The 15,951-nt window shown below is 41.4% G+C and overlaps 1 protein-coding gene across 47 annotated transcripts in view; it reads left to right on the top strand.

Moving 5' to 3' along the window:
* The window catches only part of C2CD5 (C2 calcium dependent domain containing 5), a 61,746-nt gene extending 58,541 nt beyond the window's left edge, over positions 1-3,205 (top strand). For all 47 annotated transcript variants that reach the window (XM_086885421.1, XM_086885413.1, XM_086885416.1 and 44 more), the window contains 2 exons: positions 939-1,085; positions 1,769-3,205. In XM_086885421.1, coding sequence (XP_086741547.1) covers positions 939-1,085; positions 1,769-1,900 — 279 coding nt within the window. In that variant the 3' untranslated portion in view covers positions 1,901-3,205. The remainder of the gene's footprint in view (positions 1-938; positions 1,086-1,768) is intronic.
* The last annotated feature ends 12,746 nt before the right edge of the window (positions 3,206-15,951 follow it).

The raw sequence follows: 15,951 nt of genomic DNA, 5'->3' as shown, positions 1-15,951 counted from the left end.
TTTTATATGTATTTTGAACCAACAGTTAGCTCTGTTTTGATCAGTTTCATTTCTCAGCATTTTCTGTGGATTTTTATTTCTTTGATTTGTTGCCTGTTTTGTGTGCAATAGATTTTTCCCCACAATGTAGTTGTTCATATTCTTTTATAAGGACTTTTTAGGAAAATCCATACTTGGTTGCTTTCCTTCTCCTTTGACATCTGTTTAAATTCTTCAGTTTTGCACCAAAGTAAAAATGCTCCATCAAGTCAAAAAAATTTATGAAATGAGATGGCTAGGAGTTCCTTTGTGCTTCAAGGGGGAAAGTAAAAAAAATTAATAGCTTGAATAGTTCAGGTCTCTTCTGTACTCTTTGCTTACTTTTTATTTTGAGGGATCATTTGTTTAGTGAATGTCGAGAGCTAATGACAGTCATTAACATACATGAAGTTGCAGTGATCAAAGGTAATGGTCACTCCTTACTCGGAATTTCCAAGAATTTTATACAACCTTAGAACGGTTTGGATTGGAAGGGACCTTAAAGACCCTCTTGTTCCACCTCCTGCCATGGGCAGGGACACCTTCCACCATCCCAGGCTGCTCCAAGCCCCATCCAGCCTGGCCTTTGACGCTCCAGGGATACAGGGGCAGCCACAGTTCAGGGCAACCTGTGCCAGGGCCTCACTACTGTCACAGGGAACAATTTCTTCCCAATATCCAATCTATACCTGTTAGTCTGAAGCTATTCCATCTTGTCCTGTCACTCCAGGCCCCTGTAAATGGTCTCTCTCTGATTTATAACTGTGACCCATTACACAGTGAATGGTTTTTAAGTTCTCCACGCTTAAATGGAGATTAGGATTCAGTAAATTATTCAGATGATAAATATGTAAGAGAAGTACTCAGCATCTCATAGCTAGACGTAATATAATTTGTAATGTGTATTTTTTCCATTCTAGGAGGGTGGTGTCAGTGGTTTCCTCCATGCTTTTATTGCTGAAGTGTTTGCCATGGTGAGAGCTCATGTAGCAGCTCTGGGAGGGAATGCTGTTGTGTCATACATAATGAAGCAGTGTGTTTTCATGGAGAACCCCAACAAAAATCAGGTACATTAGTATGTGAAATAACAGGTGCTCTTGTGGTTAGTATGATACAGATATGCATTTTATGTCTTTAAAAACCACCAGTGCTGTAGAACCAAACCTGCACAACATTTCTTGATATCTTGGGATAATGTTTGAAGAATCCAAGAGTGTTACTGTATTAACACAAAGTTATGAGGATGCTTCATAAATACCCAGATGGATAAAAGAACCAAGCTTGCTAAAATGAAGTAAATTGCAGGAAACAGTTGCACAGTAGTGCAGAACTTACTTGGTATTTATGATATTGCAATGTAGGATTTCCATCCTAACTCCATGTAGAAATACCTGGAGTTGCTGATGTAAAATGCTACATTTTGTACATGAAAAGACCTTAATTTGTAAAGACAATAACAGAATATTCAATAAATTAAATATGTTCGAAACAGTAATGAAAGCTAGTACAGATATCCAGATATTTCATCTGTGGTGGTCTTCCAAGAATCCATCTGCATGTTTGGTAGCACATAAGTGAGCAGATAGAAAAGAAAATATAGCACAGGTTGCCTCACTAATAAATTCTAATAATTTGTCCTTCTCCCAGTCTCTGTTGATTTTTCTGTGTAGTTACATTTAGCAGATATAAGTAAACAAAAAATATATTATTGTTTAATGTTTGGTAACTGTGTATTGTCTTTTTTTTCCAGGCTCAGTGTTTGATAAATGTCAGTGGTGATGCTGTCATCTTTGTCCGTGAATCTGAGCTAGAAATGCTGCCAGTGCAGCCTTCTACAGCTGCTCCTCAGCCTGCAAGTTCTGCAGGAGATGTTACAACATGAAGGCAGAACAAGTGAAGTAGTCTCTGCAAAATGTAAAGATTATTTAAAATGTGGGACTGTTCAGGTTTGCATCTTCAAAGTCAGTATTTCTCCGTGACATTCACAGCCAAAATCAAAGACAATCACTCTTTTTTTGTTGTCATATAACTTACATAAGTCAGAGCAGTGCTCTGGTTCTTCTATTGCTGTTCCTGGCCTCTGTGAAACCAGGCAGCAGGTGAAGCACTGATAGCAGAACATGGATTACAATAGCAGGCATCACATGGAACTGTGGAAGGAAGGAAAAATGCTGTTGCTTTTTTGATCTGTTCAGTGGGACCATCATAAGTTGTCATTCAGAACCATTTCTGAGTTTGAGTGTTGTCTGGGCTGATACTCAGCTTGGGTCAGGGTGGGAGGGAGGTGCCTGTGCTGGAAACTTTTGAGGAAGACAGGAGAGATTTGTGTGCAGGCCAAGAAAACATAGGCTGGACTCTGAAATTCCTTTCCACCATAGAGTGTGAAGAGGAAAAAGCAGTACCAAAAAGTTAGAGTTTGAATTTCTGCACATTAAAAGTATTTTTTTCTTGTTTTGTTGTTGTTTTTATATTTGGGGGTGGTTTTTGTTTTTTTAATTGTTTTTTAAAAGCTGACAGACCACAAGGCTGTGATCCTGAGCATCTCTGTGGTGGGACAAAAAAAAAAAAACCCAGAACACAACAAAAAGTTCCAGGGTGTGTCTGGTGCTATTATAAGATGTTCACTTCAGTATTCACAAAGCAGGTCTTTTTGTTATTTAAGACTTTGTGAAAGAATTGTCCTGAGGTTCATTTTCTTAAGGCAGGATCTGTTTCAAGGACAACATAAACAGTCCCTCAAAACTCAGTTGTGCAGAGGTTATTCTGCAGCCTCCTTTCTGTTTAAATGCCTGGCTAACTGGAGATTGATGTGTGTGTGAGACACTGGTTCCTGCAGGTTGCTTTTGTGTTTGGGGTTTTGTTTGGGATTTTTTTGTTCTTTTCCAGTGCTGTAGCTGGGAAATAAGGGTACTGCAAAGACAGGAAATTTGTCATTTCCAGTAAAAATCTGAAAGGTGATACTCTATTGTAAAAAAGAAACAACCAAAAGAACACCAACTTTGATCTGAAGATGCATTCTTGCTTAATTCTGACAATATTGTACATGGAACTTGAACAAAGTTGTAAACTTGAATGTAAATATTCTGTTTAGTGTTGAAATTAAGCAATGGCATGATTATTTGTTAAAATTATTTCATTGTAAATGAGCATGAAAAATCATTCTTGCACAATAAATCTCTTTATAAAATCCACTGTCTTAATATATGTGCATTAAGTAAATGTGTAAGATGGGTGTAGTAAGGATGTCCCACCCCCATTCTCCTCAGAGGAATATTTTTTGTATAGCGTGTTACAATTTCATCTGTATCCTGGGCTGAAAATTGTATCCCAGGCTGCATCCAAAGCCCCATGGGCAGCAGGGACAATCCTGCCCCACTCTGGTGAGACCTGGCCTGCAGAGCTGCTTCCAGCACAGGAAGGACGTGGAGCTGTTGGAGTGAGTCCAGAGGAGGCACCTCTGCTGTGAGGAAAGGGAGAATTAGGATTGTTCAGCCTGGAGAAGAGGAGGCTGTGGGGTGACATCATGGTGGCCTTCCAGTGCCTGAAGAGAGCCTAGAAAAGAAGGATGGAGGGAAACTATTTACAAGGGCCTGGAGTGATAGGACAAGGGGAAATGGCTTCAAACTGACAAGAGAGTAACTTTGGATTGGATATTAAGAAGAAATTACTCCCTGTGAGGGTAATGAGGCCCTGGCAGCTGTTGCCCAGGGAAATTGTAGCTGCCCCATCCCTGGAACATGAGGTTGGATGGGGCTCAAGCAACCTGGTCTAGTGGAAGGTGTCCACTCCCAGCATGCACCCAACAGCCCCTGAACACCCTCCTCAACACCTCCTCTCTCCTCCCAAAAGATAAACTTTTGGAGGCTGTTCCAATGCAAACCATTCTGTGATCCTGTAATTCTAATATTTTGGGAGTTAATTATCCTTTATATTGTGTGAATTTGGCCCTTACCAGAACCCATAACTAACACAGTTAATCATCTTACTAAATTCTGTAGCTGTTGTAACCAAAGCTGCCATGAATTAATTTGCCTGTAAATAGTTGCAGCTCTTTATTACTTGCAAGGCAAATCCTGTTACCCTTTGAAGCTAATGGCAGAATGTGAATAACTTCAAAAGGTCTTGGATCTGGCACAAAAAGTTGTTTCCAGCAGAAGTATTCAGCATGAAATATCTGAAGTAGCACACTGAAGTAGCTGATTTTGATTATTTTTTCCTTTTGAGGGGTGGTAGTTGCTTCTATTGAAGCATTAATGCCATCTTTTCATTTCTAGTGGTTTAAATGTCACAGCTTCCTCCAGTGTGTTTCTTTAGACATAGATAAGCCTTCTTATCTAGAAATTTTAATTCTTCTCCAATTATTATTCCAGAAGTGACAGACACTGTTTGTACTGTTACTTAAATTGCGATTTAACTTTTCTTAATTGGTCCAGCTGAATAAATATAACTTGTATTAGTATTAGAAAGGTATAAATTTCATTGATCGAGTTTCAGTGATTGTAATTTTTTTTGCCTCCTGTATTAAGAAATGCATTACTGTGTTGCAACTGGAGAACAAGGAGGAGGCTCTGCAGATGTTGCTGGTGCTGCTTGCTGGTTCTTTCCACACCTTGCTCTAACCACCTCTATTTTAGGAGCTACCTGGTTTTTGCTAAGCTCAGAAGTGGGCAAGAATAAACTTGAAGGGAATTGTTGGTTTCATGTTGTAGTCCAACGAGTTCTGTGCTTTAGGAATGAATCTTCCCAAATAATCATTTACTCAACTAAAAGCTTGTTTTCACAGCTGGTTGGAAAGTCCTCTGTTGGGTTTTTCTATGTTAACCTTTGAGTTTGTAAATCCTGATGTGCACATGTGAAAGGTGCAAAGTGAGAGCACATTTCCCCTAGTGAATGGTGTGGGTTTGATTGTTCCCTGCTTCCCCAAGTGGCATCAAATTTTTTTTCTTGATGTTCAGTTTGAATCAAAATTTCCTTGGAAATGAATCCTGAGGGTCTGGTTCACTTTTGTCAGACTGGAAGGCTGCCCTGCACCTCAAGACTTGCTGGGAGGTGGAGCCATGAAAAGAGGAGCAGGATGCATGCAGGGAATTACAAACAGTTGCAAAGAGTGAGGCATCACTGGCTGTGAGGTTTTTGGAGAGTTCTCAGTTCCTTTTAGGTGTTCATATCAGGATGGATGGAAGTTCTGAAAACTGATCTGAGTAACAATTTATTTTATTTTTTATTAATGCAAGGAACAGCTGTGCTGCTGTGGCATCTGCAGGTTCAGAGGTTTCCAGTAGCAGGAGAGGACTCTCAGGGACTTCCCAGGGCTCTCTTCCATGCACAATCTGGCTTTCTTCCCAGGTTTTTGAGAAAGTCAGGTGCATAAACCCTGCATGGTAAGAGAGCAAGCCAGGCTCCTGCTCCTGCTTGTACAAACAACCCCACCAGCTAACACTTCCCATGAGTGACACCTCCAGTGTTCCACAGAATGGGTTAGTGGCATTTCTCCACTTTACAGCTGCATTAACTGAGATAGACAGGGGACAATCAGTGTGCCAGGGATGTTTTGAGGGCTGGGGAAGAAGCTAGTCTTGCTCCAGGCATCACCTCGACAACATCCTTCTGAGTAGTGTGACAAATGACAATCAGCCAAACACAGATCTGAGTGGTGCTGGGTCTGCTGTCACGAACACATCTGAAAAACAGTCTGCACCAATACAGCTGGTAATACAGAAATGATTTACTACTAATAATAATCTACTTGCATCAGTCAATGGGAAAATTGCTGAGCGAAATGTGGAGTCTGGTTTTTTTTGTTTAATTTTTGGAAACAGGAAAAATAATGAATTTGCACATTTTTTAGCATAAACATGCACACTCTCATAAAATGACATACATTTATTTTTATTGCAAAAACATTTCCATTCATGTGTACAGATATTTCTCCTTAAATTGTAGGAAGAGGAGCTGGAGTGATTCCAGTTTTGGCTTCCTTTTCCTAAAATCAGATGTTTGTAACACTTCAATCAAGGTGAAGCTTTGCCTGGAAACCTTGTGATTATTTGAAATGTCAGTGTGATTACAACCTTGTGGGCCGAATACTAACCCCTAAAGAGCTCTTAAATTTTGAGGGAGTGCAACAGAGAGCCTGGGAAGCTTTGCAGAGATGACTTTATCTCCTGGCATGCACTGTAAAAGCCAAGGAGCAGGTGAAAGCACTTTGAGGCAGAAACCCTTCTTCTTCCTGCCTTCCCATTCTGCCCAATCTATCCATGTCTGTCCTCTTCCTACCAGGCACCTTCCTTTCCCGGGATTAGCCCTGGGCTGCACTTCCTCCTGTCTCTGGAGAGTTTGGTTAACCACAATTAGTCAACAACACATGCATTTACCTTCTGCTTTTGCTCAGCACAAGGGAGAGGAATTTGTCACATTTCCATTGGGAAATAGTGGATTCTGTTCCCACCTCTTGTGGGATAGCAGAGTTCTCTTCATTGCCGAGCTGTAATTCAATTCCCAAGATTTTACTGAAATTGGTGATCTATTTATACTTGGGCCTCAGCTCAAGTGCAGTTCTCAGACCAGGTGTTGTTTGCATGAGGGGGAATGGCTGAGAGGAGCTAAAATGAAGAGTTTCTTATTATTAAATTGTCTTTCCTGTGTCCACCAGTGCCCAGCTCCTGCCCTCGTGCTGTGAACTGCTAACCTCAGCACCAATGCACTCTATCACTTGGAGCTCTGTGTGCAGAGTGATCAGAGCATGCTGCTCCAGAGGGATCCCTTTTTTGTGTCAGAAACCTACATTTATGTGTGTCAGCTGTGCAACCCACTTGTGGGGTCTGGGAAGAGAGTGAAATCCTGCAATAATTGTCTGTGTCACAGTTTTGTGTGGCAATGTCAGAGCACTGTTAGTTGAAGGTGGAATGCTCTTGTGTGTCTGGTACCATGTTTGACTGGCTCTACAGCTATTAGCAGAGCACACCTGAGAGCCAGCAAACAGGTCAGAAGAGTTTGTTGTCTCCACACTATTCCTCTGCAGAAGATAAAGAAGGTAAAGGCAGGAGATGGGGTAGATGAAAGAAGATGATATGGGCAGGAGGAACAAGAGAAGAGCACAACATGGAACTGAGTGTCTACCAACAAAAAATGACAGGAAGGAAAATTGGTAACTGGAGACACAGATGCGTGATGGTTCCCCAACCAAAATAAGCAACACTTGGAAGTAAAGCAGCAGTCCCAAGCTCCTTCTCACTCCTAGGACTTCATCAATTTACATGGATTTGGTTTTCTCCTGAGAATATCTGTCTTCCCAAATGATCTGATTTCTGGCCTGATCTGCTCCTCCTAACCCATGTTCTTGTGACTTCCTGGCAGGAAATAACAAACTTAAATATGTGGGAAGACACAGTGTTTGGGTTTAAAAGACAGGTGTCTTGCCAAGGAAAGTGGGAACCTTCCTTGGATGGAAAATGTGACCCCCTTCTCTCCTAATTATTATAATTTTGAAATTATGGGGCTTTTAGGCAGACATATAAGAATTAATAACAGTTCTTTACATATATATATTTATATATAAAACAAGACGAAAAACAACAATGGCAGCAACAACACCAAAACCACGAACCCAGTGCCAGCCCTCTCTCGGCCGCAGGCACTTTCCCCTTGGGTGCAGTTCCAGGCACGGCCGGCAGGGGCGCTGGTGGCTCCCGGCCGGGCAGGGCGGGTGCGATGATTCCCCCGCGGCTGCAGGGGGCGCTGTGGTGCGAGCTCAGCCGCCTTTCTGCACGCGGTAATGGCGGGCGGGATGGAAAAGGCGCTGCCTTTGCAAACCCACGGGGGCAGCCGGTCCCGGTGCCCCTCTGCATGGCGAGATGGGCTGTAGCAGCAACCTCGGAGCCACAGCTGGAACGGCAGCGATGACCGCACCCAGGATAGCAAACAAAGCGTAGCAAAACCCCCGGAGCGGTGGCAGGAGCAGTGGGCATCAAGGTGGACACGGGGTATCAGGTTAAAGTGTAGCAGAAAATCTGAATCAGTGGCAGGAAACAGCAGGGCTGGGCACTGGTGGCTGCGCTCTCGCAAGCAGCCGGGAGGTGGGGGAATGGGTAGGGCTCTGGGCTTCCCTCAAGGCATCCAAGCAGATGGTGAGGGTCCTTCCCAGGGAGGTCAGATGTTGGAGAAGTCTCAGTTCAGTGGCTGCTCCTGCAAGCAGAGGCTCATCCTTGGTAAGGAGAAGCAGTGAAGAGCAGAACTGTACAGTGGCAGTGAATCCTCTGGGCAGCAGCAGTCCGGCACCAAAACCATGAAACTGCCTCCAGTCTGGTCCCAAGAGTGAGAGAGGGCTGAGGCCAAGCCCTGACTCCCAGCCAAGCCTCACAGTATCTCTGCAGTTCCCAGGAGAAAACCCCTCCAGATACCAAACCCTGAGAAACTACAGCCAGGCACCCCTCCCTCCTCCCCATCCTGGGCACAACTTTCATCTCTTAAGTGCCCTCATTCCAATCTCTTAGGCAACAAATGGAGGAAAATTTCCCCGAAGGAAAGAAAAAAAAAAAAAAAAAAGGAAAAAATCCTAACCTTCAACACATGGACATTGGTTTTTACGGTTACCTGTCCTACAAATAAACTGTCATTATTTTAATAATGTAATTAGAATAGCATCAAATCCAATGGCATTGTTTACTTCCTTGGAAGAAAGGTTTATTATGATGTGTCTGAACTCATCATAGACTTTAGACTTTAAAAAAATCCAAGCAGGCCCTTCTGAAATAAAAGGGGTTTGTACTACAGCAATTAAATCACCATCCAAATTAAATGGGAATGTGAATATAGCCTGGACAGCAATTTGCTCAGATCCCAGCACAAGCAATAACTTAAACTGATCAATTTAATCTGATATTCTGCAACAAAACAACTACATTGTAATTTAATGAACAACAAAGTCCTTAGTTTCTGCAGTTCAAAAGGTATATGGGATAAGCAGCTGATCTCTCAATTACCCTGGATGTACTTTAGAGACAATTTGACAGGAAATGATGAGAGACTTCTCTAAGCAGTTGCCCAAGCCATTAGGAAGTCTGACATGGGAGGCTGGGAGTGATTAATGACTTCAGTGGGTTAAGCATAGATTTGTTTGATAACAAATGGCTGCTCTGGGGAAGATGCAATTTCTTTGTGGCTCATTCTAGCACAGAGTTGCACAGCCAACTGGTTTCAAACACCTTCTGCAAAGTGAGTAAGTGCTTGGTCCTCCCATTGTCTTGCCTGTTGGAGTTACCTTGCCTTGTACTACGAAATTCCTTTAAGCTTAAAACTTGCTAGCAAGAGGAAAAGTACATACATAGCCAAAAAGTATTTTACATATATAATATTCATCATAATACTTGTGATATTAGTGTAAGTGTGACCTCTTTGCTTCCTTTGAAGCCCTCAGTGAGTTTTTTGGACAGAATTTAGGAGCATGGTTCAAGCCCAGTCAATGAAACATCAACATAGAAACAATAGCACAATGTAGACCTTCTGAGGAAATATGAGATGCCTTCCTGTGGCGGTGGAACACAAAAATGTTAAAGTTTAGGTAAAAAGGATATTGCAACTGAGCAAATACAAAAGGAAGTGTGTGGGTTTAGTGCCTTGTTTGGTTAGAAGTTTGTTCAAGATGAACAGTGTCAAATCTTCTGTAAGAGCTTTAAGGAAATCAGAGTAACTTTATGAGAAAGTTAAAAGATGATGCTTAAAAAGGAAAAGAGTTTGTGTGTTGTTCTTCCTTTGTGGAGTACTTGTCCATGGAATAACACAGGAAGCAGTTTTTTCCAGTGTCTGCCCAGGTTTCATCTGGTAAAGAGTTATCACTGGGATGGGCCCTGAGCGAGTGGCTCTGTGGTGCTCAGCTGCTGGCTGGGGTTAAACCACAACATTGTCTTATGATGCTACTGGAGAAGAAAAAAAAAATACACTCCAATGACAGCAATATCACAGATATTTTTGGCTGGCTAGACACAGATTTAATTCATGTTATTTGTTTGAATGGTATAATTATGATATTAATTTTCATCATGTTTCCTAAATACAAATGCAAGTGCAGAAAAAGAAAACTGAATTGGCAGCCAATGAAATGCAGTTACTGCACAGGAAATATCCCAGACTAAAGTAATTTGCAGATTGTGAGAATAGGTGGGAGTGAAACAGCAAGAGAAAAGAAAAATATGGTATATGGAGATGACAAAAAATCAAATCACATACAAATTTTACTTCTATGTGTTTTACCAGCTATGCTTACTTTTCCCATAAGAAAATATTGTATTATATTAGCCTTGACTACCTTAATGACAGGAAATTGAAATATTTTTTGACTGTTCTCTGGCATCATGTCCAAAAAAATTCTTCAGTTGGTAAAATGAAGGGACTGAAGGCATCTGAAGCCTCAGAACAGTCAGAATTAGTGAAAAAGATGCAGTCAGGCAAAGAATGGAAATGTTATATATGTCTGGAATGAAGAGGGGAAGCACCCATGTGCTGATACAACTTCGGAGTAGTGGCATCTGAGCTTTTTAAATCTTCAAACATCTAGAACACACTGGAAAATCATGGTTTGTGGGATTAGGGAAACTTCTGAAAATTAACTCTTAGTCTTAGATGGATGAGGCAGTAAAATATTCACAAAATGTATTATTTTCTTCCTTAGTTTTCCAATTTATCAAGGGAGGGGATTCTGCCCCTCTGCTCCCCTGTGCTGACACCCCCCCTGCAGAGCTGCATCCAGCCCTGGAGTCCCAGCACAGGAAGGACATGGTGCTGCTGGACCAAGTGCAGAGGAGGGACACCAAGGTGATCAGAGGGATGGAAGAGCTCTGCTGTGAGAACTGGGATTGCTCAGCCTGGAGAAGAGGCAGCTTTGGGATGACCCAATTGTGGCCTTCCAGTACCTGAAGGGAACCTACAGGAAGAGAGGGACTATTCTCAAGGGCCTGGAGGGACAGGACAAGGGGGAATGGATTCAAACTGACAGAGAGTAAGTTTAGATTGGATATTGTGAAGAAATTCTTCATTGTGAGGGTGGCGAGGCCCTGGCACAGGTTACCCAGAGAAGCTGTGGATGTCCCATCCCTGGAAATGTTCAGGGCCAGGTTGGATGGAGCTTGGAGCAATTAGGATAGTGGAAGGTGTCCCTGCCCATGGCAGGGGTGGTAGAACCAGGTAATGTTAAAGGTCTCTTCCAGCCCAAGCCATTCTTCGATTCTATCAAATATATTTGTGCTATTTCTGGATGTATATAATCATGAACATAAATGTGCAGTGCAAACATATTTGTGCTGTGGGAATTCCTACCTAAACATGCAAACATGTGCATCTGATTTCATTGAGTTTTAACTGTTGAAAAATTTTAGTTAATGCTTGGATATTCCAGCAAAAAGCCAGAGGCACAACTGTGTGCCTTGCAGAGAAACAAGGACAAAACCTGCTGCTCCTGAAAACCAGGTTACAAAATTGAAGACAATTGAAGATTGGAAATCAAATTCTGATCTGACAGAGGTAACACAGAAACCAATAAAACAGCAGGTAATCATGTTATTTTTGAAATATTTAAATTTATGCTTGCGTTAATTCCTATCCTATGTTAAGTGAAATGGTTAGGACACTGCTGTAGGGTGCTCAAGTGCTCCTAAGTTAACAATCAGGGGAAAGAAAATCTTAACAGACACAATGAAAATCAACTTAAACTCTAAAAGTACCTTATTTTTTTCCACATTGTGACAAATGTTTCAGTTCCCTGTTAAATTAGATAATGCACTTTGTAGAAGTTGGTCGAAAAGATCCTTTATTTACTAGAAGGGATGATGGATAGTTAGCTCAGACATGTCTTGCTGAATTTCTCTAGGTTTAATATGATCTTCCTATGGTTTTATAGCAGTATTTTAGAGCTACTGGATCATTTAATTTGTGAGTATATAATCCCTCTGGAAATCTGACACCTGAGGGCATTTCATGTTGAATAATCACAAAATGAATCACTGGCATTAGGCATGAGATTATTTTGAACTCATCACCCAAAAATGTGGAGACATGGTTTTCACATACACTGACTGAAAACCCAAGGGAATCTGCTCCTGCAATCTGTGTCATGCAGGACAAAAAACAGGTTTTGAATTAATCTAAATGACACCCAAGGCAGAACAGCAAAGGCTATAGCTAAATCCTAGGGCTGAACTTTTGCCTGATTATAGCTCTTATCTATGCTCCAAACCTAGCAATCACAAATCCTCTGACCCAGTGACAGAACACCCTTTGTTACATCAGTTCTGTGCTGATGAAAAGCATCACTTGCAGTTTTAGCCAGCTGTCCTTCCACATTCATTTCCTCTTCAGCCTCCATTAGCAAACTTATCCTTGTTAAACTACAAACAGATGCCAACAAATCTCCCAAATTTCCATCTGAGGAGTTATCTGCTTATTCAACATTTACAGCTTGGAAAATCTGTGGAAAGAAAAGAAATGCAAGTTGTTTGAGAGATGTTTGATGCTTGTAATTATTGTAACTGCAAAACATGGCACATTATTTGTTCCAGTAATAGGTCTCAGCAGCAACAGAGTGTTTTCCTTCTTCCAGGTCTCAGCTGTGGGAAGTATTTTGACAGCTCAATCCACAGTGTAGAACTACATGTAGGCAGAGCTGTGTTTTCTTTTTGCTGCTGAAGAGAGACTTTCAAGTTTGCCACAAATCCTGGCCATGTGAGCACGTTACCTCCTTACACCCTCCCTTGCTTCCAAGGGAGGGAAGCTGATATCCACATTGTGTAGGATAGTATCACCCTCTGGAAATGCTTTCTCTGCTCCTGGTGGGACACCACAATGTCAATTATAACTTCCTGTCACAAAGCTGTGACAGCTGGGACTGTAAGATAAAGTTGGCTCTGAACCTGGAGCCTGTGAGCCTCCCTCACACCCTCCCATTGCTCAGGCCCCTTTGGATGCAGACACTGAGCTTGCCTTAGGCTTTTCCAGGGGCACATCCCACCCATTTCTGGCACCTAGCTGCTATAAATCATGACCCCTGGAATGGGGAGAGCACCCTAGCAGCCCATCATGTTGCAAAAACACTTCCCTGACAGACTTTTCCCCTCTTGTTTGGGACAAGAAAGTAGGTGATGATGTAGGCTGACATCCCACACACCCAACCATCACTGCAGGATGTGTGAGACCTCCTGTTTACACTCATGATCTAGAAACAGAAGCCAAATCTAAACGCAGTTCAAACCCAGAAGAAGTTGAAGGCAAGCATCTGGAGAATCTGGGGTCAGCTTAGAGAAATCCACCCTCCACCTTGCAGATCATGGGCTCTCTGTTCACTTGGAGTGACAGGCTCCTTCTCTTTTATACTCTGCAGAGTCCAGGCAACTTCAGTTTGACTTCACAGATAAGATTTTCATTTCCATTTCCCTCTCTGAAGACAGCTCTAGAAAGAGATGTCTTTCCTTTTTTCTCAATTTTTGATTACAGTGACTAAAGTAATAGCTTTTACCACAATTTAGAGCTTCCTCATGTCCTGACATGAAGGACCTTGGTAGTTTCATGTAATTTGGTTAAAACCCTACATTTCAAAGCTATTTCAAAGCACTGCATGTCATTTCACTATGCATTTTTTCCCCAGTATTTTTCAGGAATATCATGTCTGTTTGAATCTTCAAGTCTGCAAAAGTCATCATACTATGCAAGTAAGGACTTTATTTTAATAATTGGTTTTTGAATGGCACTCAATAATATGTTATCTCAATTCAGACTGTATATTTTACACAGCAACCTATATTTTGACCCTTCCAGTTCAGCAGAAATCATATTAACGATGGTAGAATTACACCTGCTACCAGGTGACTGATAATTTGTGCATCAAAGATTTTGTTCTTTGCTCCATTTGTGACACACTAGCAATTTTCTGTTACATGCTCAAAAAATTATTCTTTGTGCAACAATGTAAAAATAAAATAAACTTATGATGTCATATTTCCCACAAAGTGAATAGGCAGGTTGAAAAGTGTGTCGAGTCTCCAAATAAAAGGGCTTTGTTGATATTTATCTTCCCAACTAGTTTATGCTATCTATTAGACTCTCTCCCACCAGCTGAATGAATGATTTGTGAAACTTCCCTTCCAACATGACAGGCATCACAGTGTGTCTTTTGTAAGACAAAGACATCCATCTCCTGGGTCCCTTCTCAACAGAAGAAAACTTTTATTTCCCTGCCTTTCAAATGGTTTATAGGACTAATCTCCAAACAGAGTGAAAGCACAGCACCTCAAATCTTTTCAAAGGGATTCACATTTGAATAAGTAACTTGAGAAAAATAAGAATGATGAAGCTCCAGAACTGTGAAGTCCATGGTGAGATCACATTATTTGACAATTGTGAAGGAGCTGTTGTGGTCTGGGATGCAAAGTATGGCTGAAGTTCAGCAGAGGAATGTGCAGGTAGGTCCTGCATTTCTTGAGTTGTTAGTCATGGTGTTGATGTCTTCTTTATGCTATCACTGAAAATCCCTGTGGGATGTTTCCTTGTTTTTCCTGGGAAATCACAGTCAGTCACAGGATACTTCCCTCTTCCTTCACTAGCAATTTGTATTGTCACCCAGCATGAAAAATAATACTCCAGCTCTTTTCAGTTTCATCTCTGGCCTTTGGGGACAATTTCTGTGCTGAGCCTTGCATTTATTTTAATTATATTTGTGAAGAGACAGAAGTAAATTTTCACTCCTTTTTGCCTATTAAACAAACTTTAAATTTTCTGCCTGGGTCCCAATGAAGTGTTGCTGCTTAAATTTGGAGGCCATAAAAAAAAAAAATCATGATAATATTGAAGCACTTCACTAATAGTAGCTGTTGGTGCAGTTTGAATCACAGCTGAATTTCTTTAGAGTATGTGTCCCACAGCACTGCACTGGGCTTGAAGAAGTCTCTGTTACAAATCTACCTCAGTCATCAGTTAAATATTTTCAAGTCTCTGTCTCTGTTTTCTTTGTTAAATGGTGTTAAGGGTAATTTTTTTTTTCCCAGAAAAAAAACTCAGAAGTGATTTTGAATCACTTCTGAGGCCTACTTAAAAATGCAAGGAGGTTCTTGTTCTGGTTCCAGTATACCAATGTTACTGTATGCATATTGCTGCTGCACACAAATCTATGTCAATCAATACATTTGGAAAGACTATTATGAGGCCAATATGAAAATTTTGCCTTTGATGTATGGGTTAATGGAAAATCTGGCTAATGTAAACCTGACAATCAACCAGAGCTCTGCACAGAACTCAGCACTCTTCACTGGTTCTGTGCCTGAAGTCTCCATCTGGCCAGGCTGTTTCATTTCCCATCACTGAAGCCTTGGCTTTTTGCTCAATTTTAAGTTAGATTTCCATTTTCACTGTGGATGCTGGAACTGGTTTTGCCCACGATCCTGCACCCTTCAGAGCAGTAGCTTATGCTCAGGGTCTGAGTGTTTGCCAGAGGGGGCCACCAACAGCCAGAATGTTTTAAGGTTTCTTTTTAGACACTTGTCTGCCCCGGCTTTGGGGGTTTCAGCCACCCTTGGTAGAAGTTGTCTTTAAACAGACTTCTGCATCCTCTTTTTTTGCTTCATCCTTTTCTCTATCACCTTTTCCAGGATGGACAGTTGAACAAATCACATCATCATGTTAATTCTCAGCAGTGGAGAAGTCTCCTGATGCCTCACACAAATTCAAGTTTCTCCCTAGTCAGAACTAAGGATCATTTGTGATAAGAAGAAAAGATACAGCAACAACATTAACAAGCTTTTTCTTCTGTTCTGCTTTTCTTCAATCTACTTTCTCCTGGCCTAGAGGGATTACTTATTGTGAGACCAAATTTATTATGTCCTCCTCTATATCAGACACAACCTTCTAATGAACAGGATTCTTAGCCAACACTAAATTATGAATGATAGTTTCCTG

Source organism: Cyanistes caeruleus, chromosome 4, assembly GCF_971803275.1.
Source record: "Cyanistes caeruleus chromosome 4, bCyaCae1.hap1.1, whole genome shotgun sequence".
NCBI lineage: Eukaryota > Metazoa > Chordata > Aves > Passeriformes > Paridae > Cyanistes > Cyanistes caeruleus.
This window is presented reverse-complemented; position numbering and strand designations above follow the sequence as displayed.